Source organism: Hemicordylus capensis, chromosome 1 (assembly GCF_027244095.1).
Source record: "Hemicordylus capensis ecotype Gifberg chromosome 1, rHemCap1.1.pri, whole genome shotgun sequence".
Classification (NCBI taxonomy): domain Eukaryota; kingdom Metazoa; phylum Chordata; class Lepidosauria; order Squamata; family Cordylidae; genus Hemicordylus; species Hemicordylus capensis.
Window position 1 is genome coordinate 103,346,275 of NC_069657.1, and position 21,698 is coordinate 103,367,972.

The 21,698-nt window shown below is 43.8% G+C and overlaps 1 protein-coding gene across 7 annotated transcripts in view; it reads left to right on the top strand.

Annotated features, from left to right (window-relative positions):
- Positions 1-21,698, top strand: part of ANO5 (anoctamin 5) — a 113,683-nt gene that overhangs the window by 86,447 nt on the left and 5,538 nt on the right. For 6 of the 7 annotated variants that reach the window (XR_008313423.1, XR_008313418.1, XR_008313419.1 and 3 more), the window contains one exon: positions 2,035-2,810. The exons of the other annotated variant lie outside the window; for it this stretch is intronic. Coding sequence is in view for 1 of the 6 variants with exons in the window: in XM_053284691.1 (XP_053140666.1) it covers positions 2,035-2,225 (191 nt within the window). In the remaining 5 variants the exon portion in view is untranslated. Of the gene's footprint in view, positions 1-2,034; positions 2,811-21,698 lie in introns of those variants that run through there. 7 annotated transcript variants of the gene reach the window in all.

The window sequence follows — 21,698 nt, forward strand, 5'->3', positions numbered from 1 at the left end:
CAGAGAGTGCACCACACAACAGGTGGACAAAAACTGACCCTGCTCTGCTGACTTAGTTATATTGGCAGCATTGCTGGTGACCATGAGCCCCTGGTGAAGCTTTGGCAGCCCAGACAGCCATCCCCCTCACCTTGAGATCCATGGCCTCCAAGAGCTCATCTGCCATGTGGTCACTGTCCAGCACCTCCATATGCAGCACAGCCCACCTGTGCTTTGCTGCATGGGAGGGGCTGGCCACGCCACCAGCAGCAGATGTCTCCTCACTCTCCTGCCCCCACCAGTGCACCGTGAGGGACAGGAAAGCAGCGTGCATTACAACAAAAGCTGGTCCACAGATCCGCAGTGAAGTGCACACTGGTGTCAGCAGCCTCGACATACCCTCCCTGCATGCCTGGTACACCACCCACCTGCTGAAAGTGGTGCATGATGGGATGTTGTAGGCGGGGGCAAACAGTTGGAGCAGCTGGTAGAAGCTGGCATTTTCCAGCACCTGGAATGGCTGGTTGTTCAGAGCCATCCTCTCCATAATGGCCTGGGTGATGAGATGAGGCTCTGGACGACCAGACTGCTTGTCCAGAGTTGCCAGAACCTAAGGGGTATACTTTTTAAAAGCCAAATCTGGCCACCTAGCTGTCCACCAACTGCACCCACTGCACAGGCAACTTCCCCTGCTTGGAAGCAGGACCAGGTGCCTTGCCACTAACTGAGGACACATAGGCCGATTGCTTCCAGCAGTACTAGGTATCCCAATGGTGCTGCAGCATCCCCGAGATCCTAAGATGCTTGGCGTCCTTCCCCCTGCTGATTTGTATCCCGCAGTGGATGCTGGCACTATGCTAGTTTATTTCACAAGGCATCTGCTTCGTTGTTTGTGAGGTTTATAAAGGTTAACTTTTGCACCATGGTTCTTGGCCTGTCCCAGTGCCTGCATTGGACTCGATACGCTTCAAACAACATCTGTACAAAATACCAAGATCATACTCTACATCTCTTTTGCCACAGTACCTAGACCATTTGTTCTCACCAATTCACGTTAATTTTTATTTATTTATTTAAAATATTTCTATGCCGCCCAAAACTTGCATCCAAACATTTCAGCCAACACACTGTACAAACGTAGATTACAGACATGGTTTGATTTCAAATTCAATCCAAATTCAAACCAAACCGTTAGTTTTGGTTTGTGCACCGCCCTAGCCCAGATCACCACCATCAGCCTCTGCTCTCAGTACTGCTGCAGTCTCTCTCTGATGATCCTTCTACCCTGAGGTGCAAATGGCTATGTCTCTCTGCCCCCATTAGCAGCCCCTTAAATACATTTTGAAAAAAACCCCTTTGGCCACCCCTGCTCCCTATCCCCAGCCAATGGGATACAGTTACCCCTGAAAACACTTGATTTGAATGATAACAAGGCAACCAAGAAGCAAGGAGATCTCAAGCCAGTTGTAAGCCAGTGTCAGTAAATCAATCAGCAAGGCGAAAACACAAATCTCCAATGGTGCACGCCACTCAAATCTATTCGAGTGATTCAAACTTTTTGGAGGGCTGTTTTTCCCTAAACAGTGATTTGAGCTTGAATTGGCATGATTTGATTTGAGTTTGAATTGCTCAAATCACCCCAATTTGAGTTCAAATTGATTCAACTCGAATTTATTTGCACATATCTAAGGGAATCCTTTTGGATCTGTGTTCGCCTGTCATTCTGAGCAGCAATACACCTACTTCACTGTTCTCTAGCTGCTGCCATCTGCTGGTAAAAAAACATAATTCACAATTCTGCAATTCAGAAATCATGCTCTGACTCAGTCCTAATAGTTCTGTACTATTCAAGGCCAATTCTGGTTGCAGCCATTGCCGGAAGCTAACTGAACTTGCATGTTCCATATGGTACAAAGGGAATTAAATAGGAGGGTGAGAGGGTGACTGATGCACCAGAGATACACAGGGGGTGGAATTTTTTGATCTGCATTGCATGCAGTAAATGTGTTTTGTGGGACTTTTGTGGAACGACTGAACAGGGCTTTTGTCTTGCAGAAATCCGAGGAACACTCCTTGAGTATGAGATCAGACCCACTATGAAGATGTACCGGTTTCAGTTCGTCAGCTACTACTCTGTATGCTTCTATGTGGCTTTCTTCAAAGGGAAATGTGGGTGTTGTCTCAATGCTTACACATACATGTTTGGTGACTTGAGAAATGAAGAGGTGTGGAATTTCTTTGAGTGAATTCGAAAAGCAGTGTTGCCTGCCCTCCTGATATTTGTCAGGGCAGTTCAGAAAGGCCGAATCATGTCCTGAATAAAAAGCCATAATTTTCTGACTGGGAATTGTCATGAATATATAAGATATATACTGTAGAGGAAATATACAAGTAAGAACTCCAGTAACTCACTGAAGAGTCGTACATCCCCTGCTCATGACTGGCTGCAATAAACCATCTGCAAAATAAAGTTGCGTCTCTTTGAGCTTCTCCGAATAGCAATTTGAACCTGCTTCAGTGTTGATTTCCACAGAGAATGTCTTAGAGTAAGTCATTGAATCCTTTGCTCTGGAATAGTCAAATAAACCTATGAAGCTGCCTTATGCTATTGGCCCCTCAGTATTGCCCACCCCAACTGGCAGGGGCTCTCCAGCATTTCAGGTCAGGATCTTATATCTTATAACCTACTTGGTTTATTGTTGCCAGACATTTCGGGTTAAGCATTTGTGAACTAGATTGTCAGATTTTAAAGTCTTTTTGAAGAGGAATAATTCCTTATCTATTATGATACATATGAACATTTTAAAACAATAAATATTGCTTGTATATGATACTCTTGATCTTTCGTGTGTGTTTGTTTTATATTTCTTTCCCAGCCTACCAGCAGATGTCAGACATGAACCTGGGACCTGCTTTCTGCAGAGCATGCGCTCTACCACCGAGCAATGGCTCATTCCTAACTGTGCCGATGAAACTAGCAGCCCAGTCTCTGAGAGGCACTGAGGCTTTTCCTCCACCTTCCTGCTCAAATAGCAGCCTCTTCCACATGATCAGAAGACCTCTGGCTTGCTAGTCGAGCCATTTCCTGCTGCACCACCAACTCTAACCCCCCTTTTAAATTTAAGAAATGCTTTTACTTTCTTCCCCTTCTTCCCCAGCTATGCCCACTTTGACAGCCCCGCAAAGGCAATAACCTGCAAGCACACAAGGTCCCAATGGGCCAGGGATAGGGCTGGAATGGCTAGAATCACTTTCTTTTTTGCCCAGGCAACAGTCTTTGGAAATATGCTGAATTTAATCGGGTTTGTTCTGCTTGCAAATTCATTTTTTAAAATCATTCCCCCACCCCGATCTGTTTGTCTCCCCCCCCCGCCCCGCGCCTTGCATTGGGGCCGATTAATCTTTTGTGCCACCTATAGGCAAAAAGGCTTTTGCCGCCCTTTAAAAAACCAAAAACCAAGTACTGTGGGGAGCAGGGGCGGAGGAAAGTTGCCCTCCTTTACTATACTTTTATTTTCAAAGGCAGGGCAGTGGCAGCAGTAGCTGCTGCGGGGAGGGGGAGTGACCAGGTGAGGAGAAATAAGTTCCCTCTTTTTGTTGCCTAAAAGACTTTTACTTTACTTTTATGAAAAGTAATAGGATGGGAGTTGCAGCTGGCTTCTGGGAGGAGGGTGAGCAGCCTTCTTTACCTTTAGAAGGAAGGAGCTGCTGCTCCTCAAATTTTGCCACCGTAGGCAGATGACTCCTCTGCCTATGCACTAATCCGCCAGTGCCTTGCATGCAGAAGGTTCCAAGTTCCCTCCCTGGAATCTCCAAGATAGGGCTGAGAGAGAGACTCCTGCCTGCAATCCTGAATAAACTGCTGCTAGTCCCTCGCATTCACATGTAAGAGGGGACCAGAGTTGGAGGGACCCGCAGTTTCCTTACCATCACATCTGAACCCCACCAACTGTGGTCCCATCTATAAATCGACCTGAGGTTGCACTGATGAGACTCCAATTTGAACCTTCAGTTTGTAGAGAGGTTCACTGCTCCAAACTGAGGGTCTAGGAAGCCTCTTTTCCATCCGAATGCAGCACTGGAGGCTGCATTCGACCAGACTGGAGTTGAGGGAGGACATTCCTCCCTCTGTGATTGGCTGTGTGAGCTGTCCTTCAAGCAAAAAGGTAGCCCAGACAGCTCCCCTGAGGACGCGCTCCTGAACATCCGAAAGCAGACAGGAGAGCGGGGAGGCAGGGAGCATGGATGCAGTTCTACATTAACATGCTAATTTGGACTCTGTGTAGACAATACTGAGCTTTATGGACCAATGGTCTGACTAAGCATAAGGCAGCTTCCTATGTTCCTATGCTCCTGTTTTAACAAGAATATATCCTTCCTTTTCTTCAGAAATATTTGCTTCAATTTTAATCAAATCTGGTCACTGTTAACCTTAGACTGTAATTTAGATGTTGCTTTCAACCAGTATCATTATACCTAGCTTCTGCCCTGCGCCCCTAAAGAATTCATCCAGGATCATACATGGGGTTGCTTCAAAAGTGTTAGTCTATTTCTTTTCATGATGGCAGGGCACCAAAAACCAAGCATTTGTTTTGGAAGGATAGTAGTATCCAATTTTGAGCTGAACTCTTGATGAACTCTTGGTTAGCGAAGATAGCCCTATGAAGCTGGGTTTCCTTATGGTGTGATGTGTGGCAGGAATCTTTAAATCAATGGTTCAAAGACATTAAGAAAATATTGGATGCACACACAGCCAGAAAGTCCCATTCAAATACTTCTATACCGAGTTCACAAACATTGAAGCAAGTCCACTAGAGGGCCTTCAAGGCAAAAGAACCATTATTTTCATTAGTTTCAATATAAAATCCACCCTTTCCAGATCTTTCAGAGTAAAAATGTTAAATATACATTGACAGTCCCAAATTCCTCCTGCATTTACAAGGAGGCTGGATTGGTATGATTGGGGCAGTATTTCAACCTTTGGTAAATAAATCCCCAATCCTGACTCCAAGAGACATACACTGCAGTAATTCTAAGTTATTGCTGTTCTTCCAAAACAATGCAGAGGAACAATGCATCTGTGTGCATGCGGAGAGCCTTTCCACTGAACAGTTATCAAGAGGATTTAAACACACAGTGCCTTTGGGCAGATGACTAAGATCCAATTTCTTTCCTTCAGGCATTCATTTTGTAGCCTTTACATCAGATATGGTTCCTCAGTTTACTATTAGGCTTATTCTATAGATCCTAATTCACCCATGTCTGGATATATTAACAGCCTCTCCATCTTCCAAATCTCAGATTTTTCTTCAAAAAATAGCTCTTAAGTGGACTTCCAAACCTGCAGGTTAGTTGTAATTAATCCTTTATATTTTAAATATAGGTTTTTGTTATAAATCAATTAACAATTATATTAGTCTTAATCCTGAAATTTGAATTTTAACCTACAATCTGCAGAGACTTCTTAAACCATCAGAATAAAGACTTGTATTTTATTACAGGAGATTATGAGAATGGGATTTGGTTTCACTTTAAAAGTAAGGTATAAATGTGTGATATATATAATAACAGAAGAACCCAAAAGTATTTTTAAAAGGGTGGTACGAGGGAATATAATAATTCTAGCTTTTTACTGGAATCAGTAAATCACAGAAAATGGTGACAGAGAGGTAAACTTGCTTCACTGCCATCATTGCCAGAGTATGCCCAACGCTGGGCTCCAGTGTTGTATTCACTTGTATTCATTCAGACTCAGCACAAGTTTTTCTCCACTAATATTCTAGTTGTTTTGTCTGTGGTTTCATCACCTGCAGCTCCATAGTAAACTCGGGCTTATTTTGGCAAGAGAATTCTCAGGAGTGAGTGTATCAATGACCAGGGTCATTTCCTCATTCCAGAGGCTGACCAGGACCTTGGTAAAACCACCAACCATATTGGCAGGAAAATTCCCCACCACCACCAGAAATCAATTTGGTTCCATAAGCCTCTGGGGCAGACCTTCCTAAGTGGTACCCTATCCTTGCAGGTTGGGTATCTCCCACCCTGTAGGAGGTTAGGAGTCCTAATAAGCCTAATTTGGGCCAGAACTAGATGTAATGCCAATTAGGGGTGTGCAGAATTAGTACAAATAGAACCCATCTCAATTTGAAATGGTCCGGTTCAACTGGTTTGAGCTCGAACTGCACTGCCTCCCCAAAAAGTGGGCCAATACAAGTTTGAACCGGGCCCAGTTTGAATCAAGCCGGTTTGGTCTGGTGTGACCAGTTTGACTGTGCTTTTAAAGGGGAATTGGTAAGGATTCCCTCACTTCTCACCCGCCTCCCCACCTGTCCCTCGGACCCCTTTTTATTTAGGGAATCCCCTTTGCTTGTAAAGGGGTAGGGGTGTGCACAGAACTGTCTGGCCTGGGTCTCGAGGCCGAGAGTCTCACAGACAACATTTGCGCATGCGCGGCAGCGGCCAAAATGGCCACCACTCATCATTACGGAGGCCCGAAAGGGCCAAAAGGGATACACTTACCCGGTTGCAGCGGTCATGAGGAAGGCCAGCAGAAGAGGGGGAATCCACGCGGACACCCCCCCCCACACACACACACAGCCTACAGCAAGCCCCCCGAAGGGGCTAAAGGTATTTTTAGACAGTTATTTTTTTAAAAAAAATAATTAAAAATTCGCAGACCAGTCCTGGCAGTTCGGTTGCAGTCCAGATGGACTGGGGAGGGGAGTTTGGTTCGATCTCAAACCCCCGAACCTCCGGACTGAACCGTCGGACCGCCGGACCATTCGCACATCCTTATAAAGGGGAATCCTTACCAAAATCCCCTTTACAAGAAAGGCACTTGAACTGGGCCAACCCAGGTCGACCCGGTTTGACAGCATGAACTGAACTGCCAGCAGTTCTAACGAACCAGTTTGCAGATTGGCAGTTAGGTTCAAAATCAATTCAAATTCAAACCAAACCACCACGGACAGTTCCATGCATACTCCTAATGCTGATCATGAGTTGCCAATCATGGTTACCAAGAACTCCAGTCCATACTGAATCTTTCCTCCTCTCCTGGTAATTTGTATGGAGAAAACACAATATATCAGCATGTTGTCAACCCTCCCTCCAGTGCAGTTAGTATTATGAAACATAGGAAGCTGCCTTCTACCAAGTCAGACCATTGATTCATCTAGTTCAGTATTGTTTACCTAGACTGGCAGCGGCTTGTCCAAGGTTACAAGCAGGAGTCTCTCCCAGTCCTATCTGGAGATGCCAGGGAGAGAACTTGAAACCTTTTGCACACAAGCATGCAGATGTTCTTCCCAGAAGGGCCCCGGGCCATCACCTAAGGGGAATATCTTACAGTGCTCACATGCAGTCTCCCATTCAAATGCAAACCAGTGTGAACCCTGCTTAGCAAAGAGGACAATTCATTCTTTGCTAAGATGAGACCAGCTCTCATCTCCATGGATCAAGGAAAGCAAAGTTTATGTCATGTCACATAATTCTTTAACTGCATGTTAGCAGAGCAGAGAAGAACTTTATATGTGTGTTTTTTGTGTGTTTTTCAGCAACAACCCAGTGATTGTCCCTTCTAATTATGGCCTATGAGCAAAAGCCTGCAACCATGTGAAAATGTGACATAGTGACTTTTTGCTCTCTTCTTAGTGTGCAGAAATTGGCAGAACTTCTCGTGTTATCTCCATTGCAACCACTCCAACATGCTATCAGACCTACTGTATGTTTCAACTGAGCATGTGATGGAGTGTGTATACCAGTTCACAAGATGTAATTCTATATCATTCTTCACTATAAGGTGCATACACAATACTATTCTATGATTGCTTTTTGGTGAGCAAAGCTGTCACAGAAGTTCACTCTAAAGGTGTATGGCTTGTTCCCATTCATTCCAAGATTTCAGTTTTACCATTCAAGCTTTAATAGTACCTTTTGAACAAATTGCATCTTATGGCACGTTTCCATTCTCTGATTTATGCTACATCACAATCCATCATTATCTTCCAAACATCACGATGGCAACTAGTGACAGCTGTAGGCTGTGTTACATTGCGGTGCTAGCAGATGTGTCACAACCTGCTCTTGGTACAAGTGAGCAAATCAGAGACACAAACAAGTTCCAAGACCCTTGTCCACACAAAAAAACCCCTTCAGAACATTAAGCAAAAGGCTTCTTAAATGACAGTTGTATTTGACTATAAATGCCATAGAGCTTGTAATCTGTCTGCGTTTGAATATGGCCCTTCACATTTACATGTTTGTATCCAGCAGACACAGGGGCTATCAATGTCCACCAGACCACACAAAGAAATACACATATGCACTAGGGTTGTGCGAGCCAGCTCAATTCCAACTGCAGTTCGAATCAAGATGGCCCAGTTTGGTCAGTCTGAGTTTGAACTGGACTGCCCCCGATTCTAAGAACTGGTTTGCAGGCCACTTTGGGGATACTTGTAAAGGGGAATCTTTGAGGATTCCCCTTCACAAGTAAAGGGGGCATCCCTAATTCCTATCCTTAAAGCGCAAGGGTGGGGGCGACAGCAAGGGGCCTCCATACCTTTAGTGGAGGCGGTGAGGTGGTGTTGGAGACATCAGAGGCAGCAGGGGAGCAGTGGCAGGGGCTCCTCCAAGCAACCCAATGGCATCCAGAATGACAGCCTGGACCAGCTGCGACCCAGTTCGGGCCTCTGTGCATGCATGGAGGCCATTTGTGTCACCCCAAGATTTGTGTAGTGATGCAAATGGCCTTTGTGCATGACAACCCCACCAGGGCTGTCATTCAGGGGGGCTTGGAGGGACCTCCCCACTGCCTCCCCTTGCTACCTCTGATGTCTCTGCTGCTGCCTCACCACCTCTGCTAATGGTACAAAGGCCCCTTTCTCTCACTGCCACCCCTATGCCTTGAGAACAAGGATTAGGGATGCTCCATTTATGTGTAAGGGATTCCCCTTTACAAGTATCCCAGAACTGGCCCTCAAACCGGTTCAGCCCAGTTCAGCTGAATCCAAAGCTGGACTGGACCAGGTCAGTTCAAATCTGGTCCGGATTCGAACTGAACTGGCCAAATGGCCAGCTTGCACATCCCTGACATGCACAATGCAGTTTGGGCACATTCTAGCAGCCAAAATGGCTTTTATAATTATTGTGGAGGAAAGTCCTCTCTTTGTCTTCTGAAATCAATAAGCCAGAGTGTCAGTGCAGACTTATTGAACTTTTAATGAAGACAAGCAGAGCTCTTAGTAGTACAAAATGTTTTTAGCACGTAATTCAGCTAGCTTTAAATACAGATAAAGTACAAAGGAATTTCTTCTCTGCAATTAGGGAAAACACTCGGTAAACAAGTTGTATATGGCAGTCTAAAGTTAAATATCTTTTTTTGTAGTAAAAAAAATGGCAACTACTAAAGATAGTAGAAACAAATGCAAAGACAAATGAAAAATAAAAGCACATACATACATCTGCACATATTGAGGTTAAAATCCCAGGGATCAGATTAAACTGCATCTGTCATAATGTTCGCACAAATACATGGAGCTGTTGCATATTAGCAGTGATGTAATTGGCAAATTTAGAAGTTTAGACACTCTCCATGACAGTCCCCATGGCCATGCCCACCCCAACATCCGGAGAAGCTGAGAAGTATTGGTGCTCCATCCCTATGCGCCCCACCCCCTCCACTACACCCCTGCATATGAGGTGAATCAACAGTTTAGGAAAAAATGAAATTTTTAGTCTATATTAACAGCAGAGGGGAGGCAGATAAGAGAGTGATTCTTAAAATTAGTATTATATTGCATATTTAATATATTTGGGAAAAGTCTCAATCATAAAAGGCAAGTGGAGTTTTGCCATTGATTTTAGTACTATTAACAAGGATCTGGAGTCCTTATTTCTGAAGATCTGAAGTTTTCTTCCTGAAAATGTTATCCTGAAGAAGTCATCAAGAGGCTATAAACTGTAAAAACAAACCAAAAAAACTTGGCTTAATATTTTTGTTTATACATGAAGTATCTATACTGAAATCCATGTGTATTCTTAATATTCAGTTAATGATCTACTATAAAAGATCCCAGAGCTAAGAAATATTGGTATTTTTATAAACAGTTGTCAAAGAAACATTTGCTTTTTATTTAGTCAATTGTACAGATTTATGAAGTCAACTCAGAGCAGGCTATCCATGCAAGACCAGCTCCGTGCCATTTACAGGCAGTAGTTGACATCCAGACTATGTTACTGAACAGGAGTAACTTAGTCTTCGGGATTGGCTCTAAGGAACTACTTAATTTCACTAAGACTTCTGTAGAGCAGTTTAGTCAGAATGTCAGCCAGTATCCTTTTTCTTTTATATAATTGTAATAATTACAAGTATTTTTGAGGGTGTGCTACATTTGTATAGTCAGAACTACCCCACACTGCTTAATATCTTATCCAGATGCACTTTAAAAAGAGGATGTAAAAAATGATAGTAGTGTAATGTGTGTAGCATAATGTTCAAACAATCAAATGAATCCTGGTTAAAAAAAATAATCAAAGACTTGATTGTGAAAATTACACTTTTTGCTAATAAACATCAAAACCACTATAAATCTAGAGTGAAACCATGTGGGTAGCAGGACAGGCTTTGGGTAACAGACCTAGGCAATGTCAGGGAGGTCTGGTTACCTTAAACTCAATGGAAGAGCCTATTGTTTGGCCTCCTAGGCAGGGATATGCAGATGAAGGTGGTCAAAGGATTCTGGGTTAGGGATGGTTTGGTGGTTCCTGTAACCAGGGAAGCCCTTAGGCAACCAGACATGAGCCAAGAAGCCAGGAGAAAGCTCAACATAGCCTTGGTCCAGCATGGCAGTTGGGGACCACTCTTCTCATGAGGGGGGCATTTTTCACACAGGGTTTTAAGCTCGCATCTCCTCTGGAATGGTGGATGTACATTCACATATCAGCCAGACATAACACAGGGGATGGTCTGGATCGCATTGAGCCATGATCAGTATTGGCTCAATGCCTCAGTTTGGGGTAATTATAGTGCACAGCAATTTATCCCCCCAGTAATGTATCAGAAAAAGGACACAACATCACAAAGTTTTTTCCTATCCTGGTGCCTTATAGGGTGTTGCCAAGGAAGTAAAGGTGGCAATTTGAAATGCCACTGCTGCAGCCACCCAGAAGGTAGCCAATTTATTCAGAACAACTGGATCTTCATTAAAAGGTCAGCCCCTAATACTATTTGATACAATCCTGATAAATTTTGGTATTTTAACAAATGGTCTACCAGTACTGGAAACAGTTTCCATCATAATTGTTTCCAATAAAAAAATGCCTTGATTGGGCTTAAATTGCCTTGGACCCAGTTATTGGACCAATGCAATGCACACAACCTTGTTAGGTTCCGTGAGTTTCCTAACCAAGTCTAACAGGAGAATAACATAAAGACCTGAAGGATCTTTGTTTGGTGCAGTGAACAAGATTCCAGAAAGTATCTTTTTGGTTCATATCTCCTGTACTAGGACACAAAACAAAGACAAAGAGGCCTGAGAGGCACCATTCTTTCTATGGAGTGCATTATATGGCTGGATACATTTACAATTGATCCATATACAGGTGAAACTCGGAAAATTAGAATATCGTGCGAAAGTCCATTAATTTCAGTAATGCAAATTAAAAGGTGAAACTGATATATGAGACAGACGCATTACATGCAAAGCAAGATAAGTCAAGCCTTAATTTGTTATAATTGTGATGATCATGGTGTACAGCTCATGAAAACCCCAAATCCACAATCTCAGAAAATTAGAATATTACATGGAACCAAGAAGACAAGGATTGAAGAATAGAACAATATTGGACCTCTGAAAAGTATAAGCATGCATATGTATTCAGTACTTGGTTTGGGCCCCTTTTGCAGCAATTACTGCCTCAGTGCGGCGTGGCATGGATGCTATCAGCCTGTGGCACTGATGAGGTATTATGGAAGACCAGGATGCTTCATTAGCGGCCTTCAGCTCTTCTGCATTGTTTGGTCTCATGTCTCTCATCCTTCTCTTGGCAATGCCACATAGATTCTCTATGGGGTCAGGTCAGGCGAGTTTGCTGGCCAATCAAGCACAGTACACTGTATACTTTTCAGAGGTCCGATATTGTTCTATTCTTCAATCCTTGTCTTCTTGGTTCCATGTAATATTCTAATTTTCTGAGATTGTGGATTTGGGGTTTTCATGAGCTGTACGCCATGATCATCACAATGATAACAAATTAAGGCTTGACTTATCTCACTTTGCATGTAATGCATCTGTCTCATATATCAGTTTCACCTTTTAATTTGCATTACTGAAATTAATGGACTTTTGCACGATATTCTAATTTTCCGAGTTTCACCTGTACTCAAAGTCTAGAGTTGCAACGTGGGCTGTGTCTGAGCATGTACAGCGTTCCTTTTCTTTCAAAACTGAAAAGGAATTTTCCAGACAAGGACCTAAGGACAAAGTACCCCTGAGTATGTGCAGAATGTCTTTAGTGAATTTTTCTGTCACCAGGGCCTTTTACAGACTATGAGATTTGTAATGGCTAAAGCATTGCAAAGTGTGACAGAATTGTGCAATGGTTTAAAACCGAGAGGAAAGCGTTAGTCAAGCCTTCATTGTAGGCTGGTGGCCATTCTTATTTTCCTTCCATTGTAATGTGTTTTCAAGGCAGGACTGTCCATATTCTCCTTGAAATGTGTTTATCTGCTCCTCCCCCTGCTCAATTTGGGCCAATGGAGTTGCAGGGCGGGGAGAGGTTGTTGTAAAATTTATTTTTGTAACTCCTTGGCTGCCTTGCGCAAATCTGCCAGCAAGGGGGCGCACTGTTCCAAAACAAAAATCTAACTTTGTCTTGCATCATTCCAGTTTTGCACAAAAAAATTGGGGAGGAATTTTAAAAAGAAAAGAGGGGGAGTGTGGTGGATAAGGAGATCCTTTGGAGTGACAAAACAAGGGAACTGCTTAATGCGGAGGTCGTGGGGGGGGGGAGTGATAGAAAATCCTGTGGCGAGCCAGGAAATGGAAAGACAGGAACTGGTGCACCTCCAGAGAAATAAATAAATAAATAAATAGCAAGGAGGAGGCAGAGGGGAGGCAAGAGCTCCTCCAGTGAGAGCTGTGGGATTGCACAGAAGTAAATGAATCATGATTCAGTCCAATGGGCTTCCTTTTAAGTAAGTGACTGTTCTCTCTCCCTGCCTTTTGCCTTGTAGTAAGCAAGTAGGATTGCACAGAAGTAAATGATTTAGTTCAATAGGCTTCCTCTTCAATAAAAGTTCATGAGAAAGCGTTGGATTCAGAATTCTACTCAGCTGCACTAGTATGAGTCTCTGGCCAAAGTAGCAAATTAAAAGGGGAATGCACAAAAGAACCCCAGTGGGAAAATAATAATAATAAAACCCCTCCAATTTCCTCCCTTCCCCATCTCTCTTCCCCTTCTGTGTTGAGAAGCTCAAGTTATATTGGAAGCAAGCAGAGGAGGAGGAAGGTGTGGGGTTTGGGTTCTGTGGGGAGGAAAGGAGGGGAAAGCCGAGATTTCTCCCTGCCTGTTTCTCTCCCTGCGGTGAGGGGGTGGAGGAAGCAAGCACGGGTGGATGTGGGGGGTATAACTGTCCATACTGCAACACGCTGCTACGCATAAACTCTGCAGCAAGCCTCCCTACCACTGAAAAATAGAGCTTTTCCCCCTGCAACGCTATTACCACGTTATAGGGCCATAACACATCATTAAAATTCAAAACAAGGCATTGGAAATATGGATGGCACCCTGCTGACAGCACAGCGAGTGTGATGTCAAAACCCTGGCAATACGGAGAGGCATTTATGGGACATATGGCAGCATGTAATCTGGGGAAAGGCCTGGTTGTGCTATGGAATCTAATGTTCTTCTTCTGCATCTGCCTGCCATGTGAGCTAGTGACTGCGAAAGTTTAGGTTCTTTTAGTTCTCAGTAAGAAATTTGCATGATTAACTCCAGGACTCAATAACCACACCTTTTAAAGCTTCACAGTTTTATTGAAAGACTTGAGGCATATGGATGGTAAATATGTGGCAAAAGATATTTTAAAATGCAAGCACGAGCAAACTATAACATTCTAAGAAGCATAGGATATACACTTAGCATTTTAAAATGACTACTAAGAGTGCTACTGTGAATAATAAAATCCAGTTAATATCCTCTAGTGCTTTCTCTACTAAATGAATCTAGTCCTCTTACCCTACACGTCTAAGAAAAATAATATTTACCCTTCTGGCAGCTTGACAAGCATTCAGGCTTGAAAATAAAACATTCTTTTGTAAAATAATAAACTAAGCTACTCATAGTATCTTGTTCTCATAGTATTCTCTTGTACTCATAGTATGCTGGTTATAGAGAAATATAATTGGTTGCATGGATGAAGCATGTGTGTTTAGAAGAAAGAATGCTTTTAGACTTATTAGGAATGATCTGTGTAGAAATGGGAAGGAAGGAAGGAAGGAAGGAGTATGAGGGGGGAACATATTGGACAAAAAGGTGAAAGAGAGGAGAAATAAAGAAAAAATGCACAAGAAGGAACAAAAGTAAAATAGGGCACAAAAGGAGAAATCTGCAGCTTTTCTGCTCTTTCCATTTTATAGTCCCAAAACTATACTTCTCCCCTTTGCCTTCTCAGAATCTGGTTGCAATGCTTTTCACCTTTTGCACTAAAGATTCTCATTGGTTCTGTTGATTTCCCAACTCCAAATATATTAGAAACCAAATATTCTGTTTTGGTCATGGCAACCTGGACCCCCTCAATAACTCATTCTCCATTTTATCCCAAACTTGTTAGTGTTTAATTCTCCCCCACCACCCCGACCCTGCAATTTACTGCTACCATCTGGGCTCTTGGTCCTTTTTCATCATCACTCATGATAAGGTACCAGGTACCATGCACCAAGCTTGACAAGACACTGATGGAGTAGGTCTTCTAATCTATCCCTGAACCCGTGACCTCAAGATCTCTCCATGGACTCTCTAGTTAAATGGTCCCAAGCAGTGTCTCTCCTTCTCAGAAGCCCCCTCTATGGCATTCCAAATGTGGGAGCACACACAGAGGTTCCACGCGTGGGTAGGGCACATCTCCTACCCAAGTACTGATCATGTGAACTGCCCTAAAATATTGCAACCCTTGCCTTGCACAGCTCTCATACAGAACTTCAGCACCTCTGAGCAGCAGCAGGACAGCAGCCTCATGGAGGCCCTCCTGTCATTCAGGGGCCCTTACCACTGCACAATTAGGTTCCTTGTAAATCCAGTGCTGCTCCATCCTTAAATATGAGAATCATGGGCTGATTGATAGTCCCACCCCATAACTAGGCTGGGGCGGGGGGGGGGGAGACTACAAAAACAATCAAGGTGGGTACCTTGCTTTATTTATTTAGATACCTCTCTATATTTAGGTCCACCTGGGGGGCAGGGCTGGGTCCAGAGGGCAACCAAAAATGAAAGAAAGCACAAGATTATGCTAACTCTTCATTCACCTGTGGCTAAATTGTATGTTTGCTGTATTTTCACATCACACACAGCCCTTGCACTAACATACACCCTTCATAAGCACTACCTTGCAACATGCAGCTGCTCTTCACATGTGATATTTGATGCTATGTATTAGGGATGCGTATGAATCTATTTTTGTGATTCAATTCGAGCTCGAATCTGCTGCCTTTGAATCTGGGTCAATTCAATTCAAATTTGATTCAATTTGATTCAAATTCAAATTGATTCAGTCAAATCTTTAATGGCTACAGGGCACCAAAGTGATGCCCTAACCCAAAGGAATTCTCTAACCCAAAGGAATCGAGCAAAGGGGTGAAATTTTAGGAATTTTTATGTGTTCTGGATTCTCAGTTGTGAAATTTTATTTTATTTATTTATTTAACACATTTTTATACCACCCAAAACACAAGTTCTCTGGGCGGTTTACAAGACAATAAAAACAACCAATAAAAAGATTAACACATTTCAACAATTAAAATTAAAACTATTAAAACACAATTAAAATACAATTAAAACAATGTCTAATTAAAAGTCTAGGTAAACAAATGCATCTTAACTGCCTTTTTAAAAGTTGTAAGAGGTGGGGAGGCTCTTATAGCAATAGCAATAGCAATAGCAATAGCAATAGCAATAGCACTTACATTTATATACCGCTCTATAGCCTGAGCTCTCTAAGCGGTTTACAATGATTTAGCATATTGCCCCCAACATTCTGGGTACTCATTTTACCGACCTCGGAAGGATGGAAGGCTGATTCAACCTTGAGCCCCTGGTCAGGATCAAACTTGTAACCTTCTGGTTACAGGGCGGCAGTTTTACCAAAGCGCCACCAGGGGCTCTTATTTCATCAGGAAGTGTGTTCCAAAGCCTCAGGGCAGCAATGGAGAAGGCCCATTCCAGGTAGCCATCAGATGAGCCATTGGCAACTGCAGACGAACCTTTCCCTGATGATCTCAATGGGCGGTGTGGTTCATAGCAACGAAGGCATTATCTTAAATAACCAGGGCCCAAGCTGTTTAGGGCTTTATAGGTTATAACCAAAACCTTGCATTTTGCCCAGAAACTTATTGGCATCCAGTGTAGATCTTTTAAGATGGGAGTGATATGATCTCTCCAAGGTGACCCAGAGACCAACCTGGCTGCCGCATTCTGGACTAACTGCAGTTTCCGGACTAACAAAGGCAGCCCCAAATAGAGCACATTGCAGTAGTCAAGTCTGGAGGTGACCAGCAGATGTACTACTGTTCTGAGGTCATTTATCTCAAGAAATGGATGCAGCTGGTGTATCAGCCAAAGCTGATAAAAGGCACCTCTGGCCACTGCTTCAACCTGGGACACCAGGGAGAGTTTTGTATCAAGAAGCACCCCCAGACTGTGTATCTGTTCCTTCTGGGCAAGTGTGACCCCGTCCAGAACAGGCAGATCAAAATCATGTCCTGAGTTCCAACCCCGCACAATAAGTACCTCCATCTTATCTGGATTCAGCCTCAGCCTGTTACCTCTCATCCAGCCCATCACTGCCTCCAGGCAGGCATTTAGGGAGGTTATGCCTTCACCTGATGATGCTGACATGTGGAAATAGATTTGGGTGTTATCAGCATACTGATAACACCCTGCACCAAATCTCCTGATGATCTCTCCCAGCAGTTTCACGTAGATGTTAAACAACATCGGAGACAATATGGACACCTGAGAGACACCATACCGAAGTTCAGTTTTTGAAGAACAACCGTCCCCAAGGGACACCATCTGGAATCTGCCTGAGAGACAAGAGTGGAGCCACTGCATAGAAATTCCCTATGAAGATTCTCTATGAAGAAGTCATTTCACAAGTGAAAATCCATACATAATTCCTGTGATGGCAGAAGCTCGGCAGGGACAAAATGGAGATCACTGGGGGTACATGGAGGTTTGAATTGCCAAATCAATTTGAGCCAAAATCTGGTAAGCATCCTCAACGGTGATTCAAATAGAGGTTGAATTACTCAAATCACCCAGATTTGAGTTGAATCAATTTGGTCATGAATTGATATGCATATCCCTAATATGTATCTATGAACTATAATAGCTCAGACATGCACACTAGTAGCAGAAACAGTTTGGCTGAAATTCTGACTTTGCATTTTTCAATTCTGGGTAACGGCCAAGCGAGTAAAATTCCAGGCCTATAAATTGTGAATGCCTGGTTGTCCTAGAAGTTATGGTTATGGTTTTCCTCAATTACAGCAAAATGTCCTTGCTATTAGTGAGAAAATCTTTGGTAAAAAGAATTGCTTGGAATCAGATGTCTCTTTTCCTTTTCCACTAGGCTTTCCTTAAGATTGATTGATTGATTTGATTTGATTTGATTTGATTTGATTTATATACCATCCTTCCAAAAATGGCTGAGGTTAACATTGCTTCATGTATGCCTCTGCTGCCCAGAGGTGCCTGTGAAGGAAGAATGCATTGGAAATATCACTTGCAAACATGGGCTATTTTTATACAGTTTTGCTGGTAAAAAATAAAGATTACTTCCATTAGGAGAACATTAACAAAAAGCTGTATGGACAGGAGATAGCCTTGTGTTGTGTTTCCACAGTTTTATGCCTTTATCAGTGACTACTGAATAAACATTTTATTTGATATTAGCCCATTAACAAAAGATCAATAAACACTGTTTATTGTAGTGCTTTCCCTCGCCAGTGTTGGGGCTTTCAAGTGTTGTTCTCTGCATTGCAGGCTCTCTATGTATCACATATCTAAGAAAGCTGGAAAACAGGACAATGAACAGGCAACATGGTATTCCTGCAATGTGCAATTCTGTCAGCGTGATAAAAAGAGGCAGATGTTTGTTTACAGTGGGGAGAATGGTGAAACACAGCTTTGCTTTCATAATAAAACTCTGATCTTTCACTCAGTTTATCCACTGCTCAGGCTGACAAAGATAGATGTGCAGGGCTGGCATTCATTAAAATTGTGAGCCCCCACTACACCTCTGAAAAACTTTCCTCTTTCATTTCCAATTTTTGCAAGTTTGAAGAAATAATCCAGCTCCAGTGCACGTGAAGGAAATGATATATACTGTGTAGGATAGGTCCTTTGGGAGCAAATGAAGGAGTTATTTCCAGATGTGAAAGAGAAAAGCTCAGTATATTGTATGCTACTAACATCTGCCACCTAGCACCAATAGTATGCCATGCACAGATATCATTTGGGATACAAATATGGCACTGACTCTAGGAGGCAAACATACTGGCTAACATTCCATGCAGCAGAACGTTGGCATTAGGGACCTGCTGGGGATGTTGCACATGTGACAGGCAGCCCAGAAGGTGTAGAAACACGGCTGTGCAATTGTGCAGTGTTACTTCCTCTGGAAACAGGTGTTAATGCAACAATAAGGTTGTTCTCACAACCAGCCCTACCGAGGCTTGAACAGCCCTACATGGTAGGGGTGTGCACGGGCCAATGTTTGTGGTTTAGTCAGTCAAATTTCGGTTGAATTCGGACTGAATTTGGACCAGACCATCGGTCCTCAACTGGTTCAGTTGAACTGGTTTGATGGTTTAAGCAGCTATGTAAAGGGGAATCCAATAATATTCCCCTTCGCTTGTAAAGGGGATAGGGGGATCCTTTACAAAGAGGGCTTGACCAGGAGTGTAGGGAGGCTGGTGGCGGCCTGTGTACAGCTGCTGCCGTGGCCCCCTGGCCCCACCCTTGCATCTGATGTCAGATGCAGGGGGCCGGCTAGCCACGCCCCCATGTCTGACATCAGATGTGGGGACATGGTCTCCCTCCCAAACAGGGCCGTACGGCCCCGTTTGGAAGTGAGATTGGCCCATGCTATGTTGGGCAGAGTGGGCTGGAGTGACTCTCCCTGCCTTAAAGCGTGGGCCGATCTCTCTCCTAAATGAGGTCACATGGCCCTGGTTGGGAGGGAGATCGATTGGCCCCACTGCATTGGCAGTGAGACCAGGAACCAATGCTGGCGGGCTGATTTTGGTTCCAAACGGGGCTGCGTGGCCCCACTAAGGACCAAAATAATGCCCTCTGCGTCCGACGTCAGATGCAGGGGGCGTGTCTGGGGCTGCACTTGTGGCCCCTGGTTGGTGGATGCCCAGGTTCTTTGAACCCGTTCACCCAATGGTAGCTCCACCCCTGGGCTTGACAAGCTGGGGTGGGTGTGAGAGGCACCTGTAGAAATAAAAGATAAGGTGCTTACTGGCAGCAGCACACAGCAGCCCAAGCGGTGTTGGCGTGGCTCTGACAGCACTCTCCTGGCCTCCGTACATGCACAGACCGGTCCACTTTGCAATTGAGCCATTTGAATCAGCCGGGTTCACAGAAGACTGGCTCACATTGGACTGTGCACAACCCTGCTATCTGGGTAGGGCTGGTTGTATGTAGCACCAGGATTGGTCCTAGTCCTGGTGCTCTGCACCAGGGTAGCCCAGTTTTCCCTCCTGTGCTAATAGTGAGGTAGAAAGGTGCAAGAGCACCCTTCTACCCTACATCACCATTATGTCGATGCTTGGGCTGCCTGCAGACAAGAGCTGGTCTTGTGGTAGCAAGCATGACTTGTCCCCTTAGCTAAGCAGGGTCCACCCTGGTTACATATGAATGGGAGACTTGATGTGTGAGCACTGCAAGATATTCCCCTCAGGGGATGAAGCCACTCTGGGAAGAGCAGAAGGTTTCAAGTTCCCTCCGTGGCTTCTCCAAGATAGGGCTGAGAAAGATTCCTGACTGCAAACCTGGAGAAGCTGCTGCCAGTCTGTGTTGTAGACAATACTGAGCTAGATAAACCAATGGTCTGACTCAGTATATGGCAGCTTCTTATGTTCCTATGTCCACAGAGCTGGGTAGCAAAAGCACCCAGTAGTGAGGATATCCACCAAGGCATGATCAGCAGAGCTTGCAATCCAACAGTGATCGTTTGTGGGGAGGCAGGTCGGAGTCTTGCCTCCCCACCAGTGTTTCCCAGCATGATGGTAACTGGCCATGTGAACAACCTTATTGCATGTCTCCTGAAATCGCACTGGATTTAGCTCTCAGGAAACCCTTGGAAACTGCAATTTTGTGAGCTTTAGAGATCACTCATGGCAAACTCCTCATACATTCAGTAGACCACAATTCCCAGGATTATTTTGGGAAAGCACTGACAGTTAAAGTGGTGTTAATCAACATACAATTGTACTGTGGATATTGCATATTATTCTAGATGTGTCAGAGCAAATGGGGAAAGGCCAGGCAAGAATGTAATAGAGTGCCAGACTTGTACAATGGAGACAAATCCCTGCCAATCCATATAACTCACTAGGCACTCTTGAGCCATTAGTTTGTGTAACCTACTTCAAGATTTCTAACCAGTTTGTCTAACCTACTTCAAGATTTCTTAAGAATGTGAATTTAATCCACTATAAAGCAGGGTTGTCGCTCTAATTGAAGAAGAGGTGACAAGAAGAGGTGACAAAGGTCCCTGGGCCCATGAGGGAGTGGGGGTCCATCAGCTGAGTGACAACTTGATCTTTGCTCTGCTACCCCACCTCTCTGAAGAAAAAGGTGGGGAGCAGGAGGAGCCCCTCTTTACTTCTTGTCCCAGGGCCCACTACAACCCTGCTATGCCTCTGAAGCAAAGTAAGGATGTGTATGAAACCCTGTGAAAGTGGGCTTTTCCTTCTTCTCCAGCACATAATCTTCTTGATGGATGGTGGGAAGAACCATAGTGTTCTAAACTAATCCAACTGGAAGATACTAGGAAGGGATTTTCTTGCCCAAGTATACATATATGAATCCTATTGATGTACTGCACAAGGGGATCCCAAACTCCTTTGAGTACAGGCCCATTTAAAACACAATGAGGCTGTTCTCACAAGCAACCCAGCCTAGGCTTAGGCAGCCAAGCCTGAGCTTGGCTGCTTGTGAGAATCACTGGGATCCATGTACAAAAGGAGTGGATCAACGGGAATTTTGGGTGGCATGCCCATGTTGTCCTGCATAATTAGTGAGATATGGCCAGTTTCAATGAAATGAATACAGGATGCAAATTGTTTTGTTGATTCTTTTCACCTCTTGACTACACAGGTGGGTTTATCTACCTTTTACCTACTTTACAGGTGGGCAAAGAAAGTAGTTTTGTTTTTGTTTTTTAAAAAGGAACCTGCTAGTTGTTCTACCTTTCAACAGAATAAATGAAC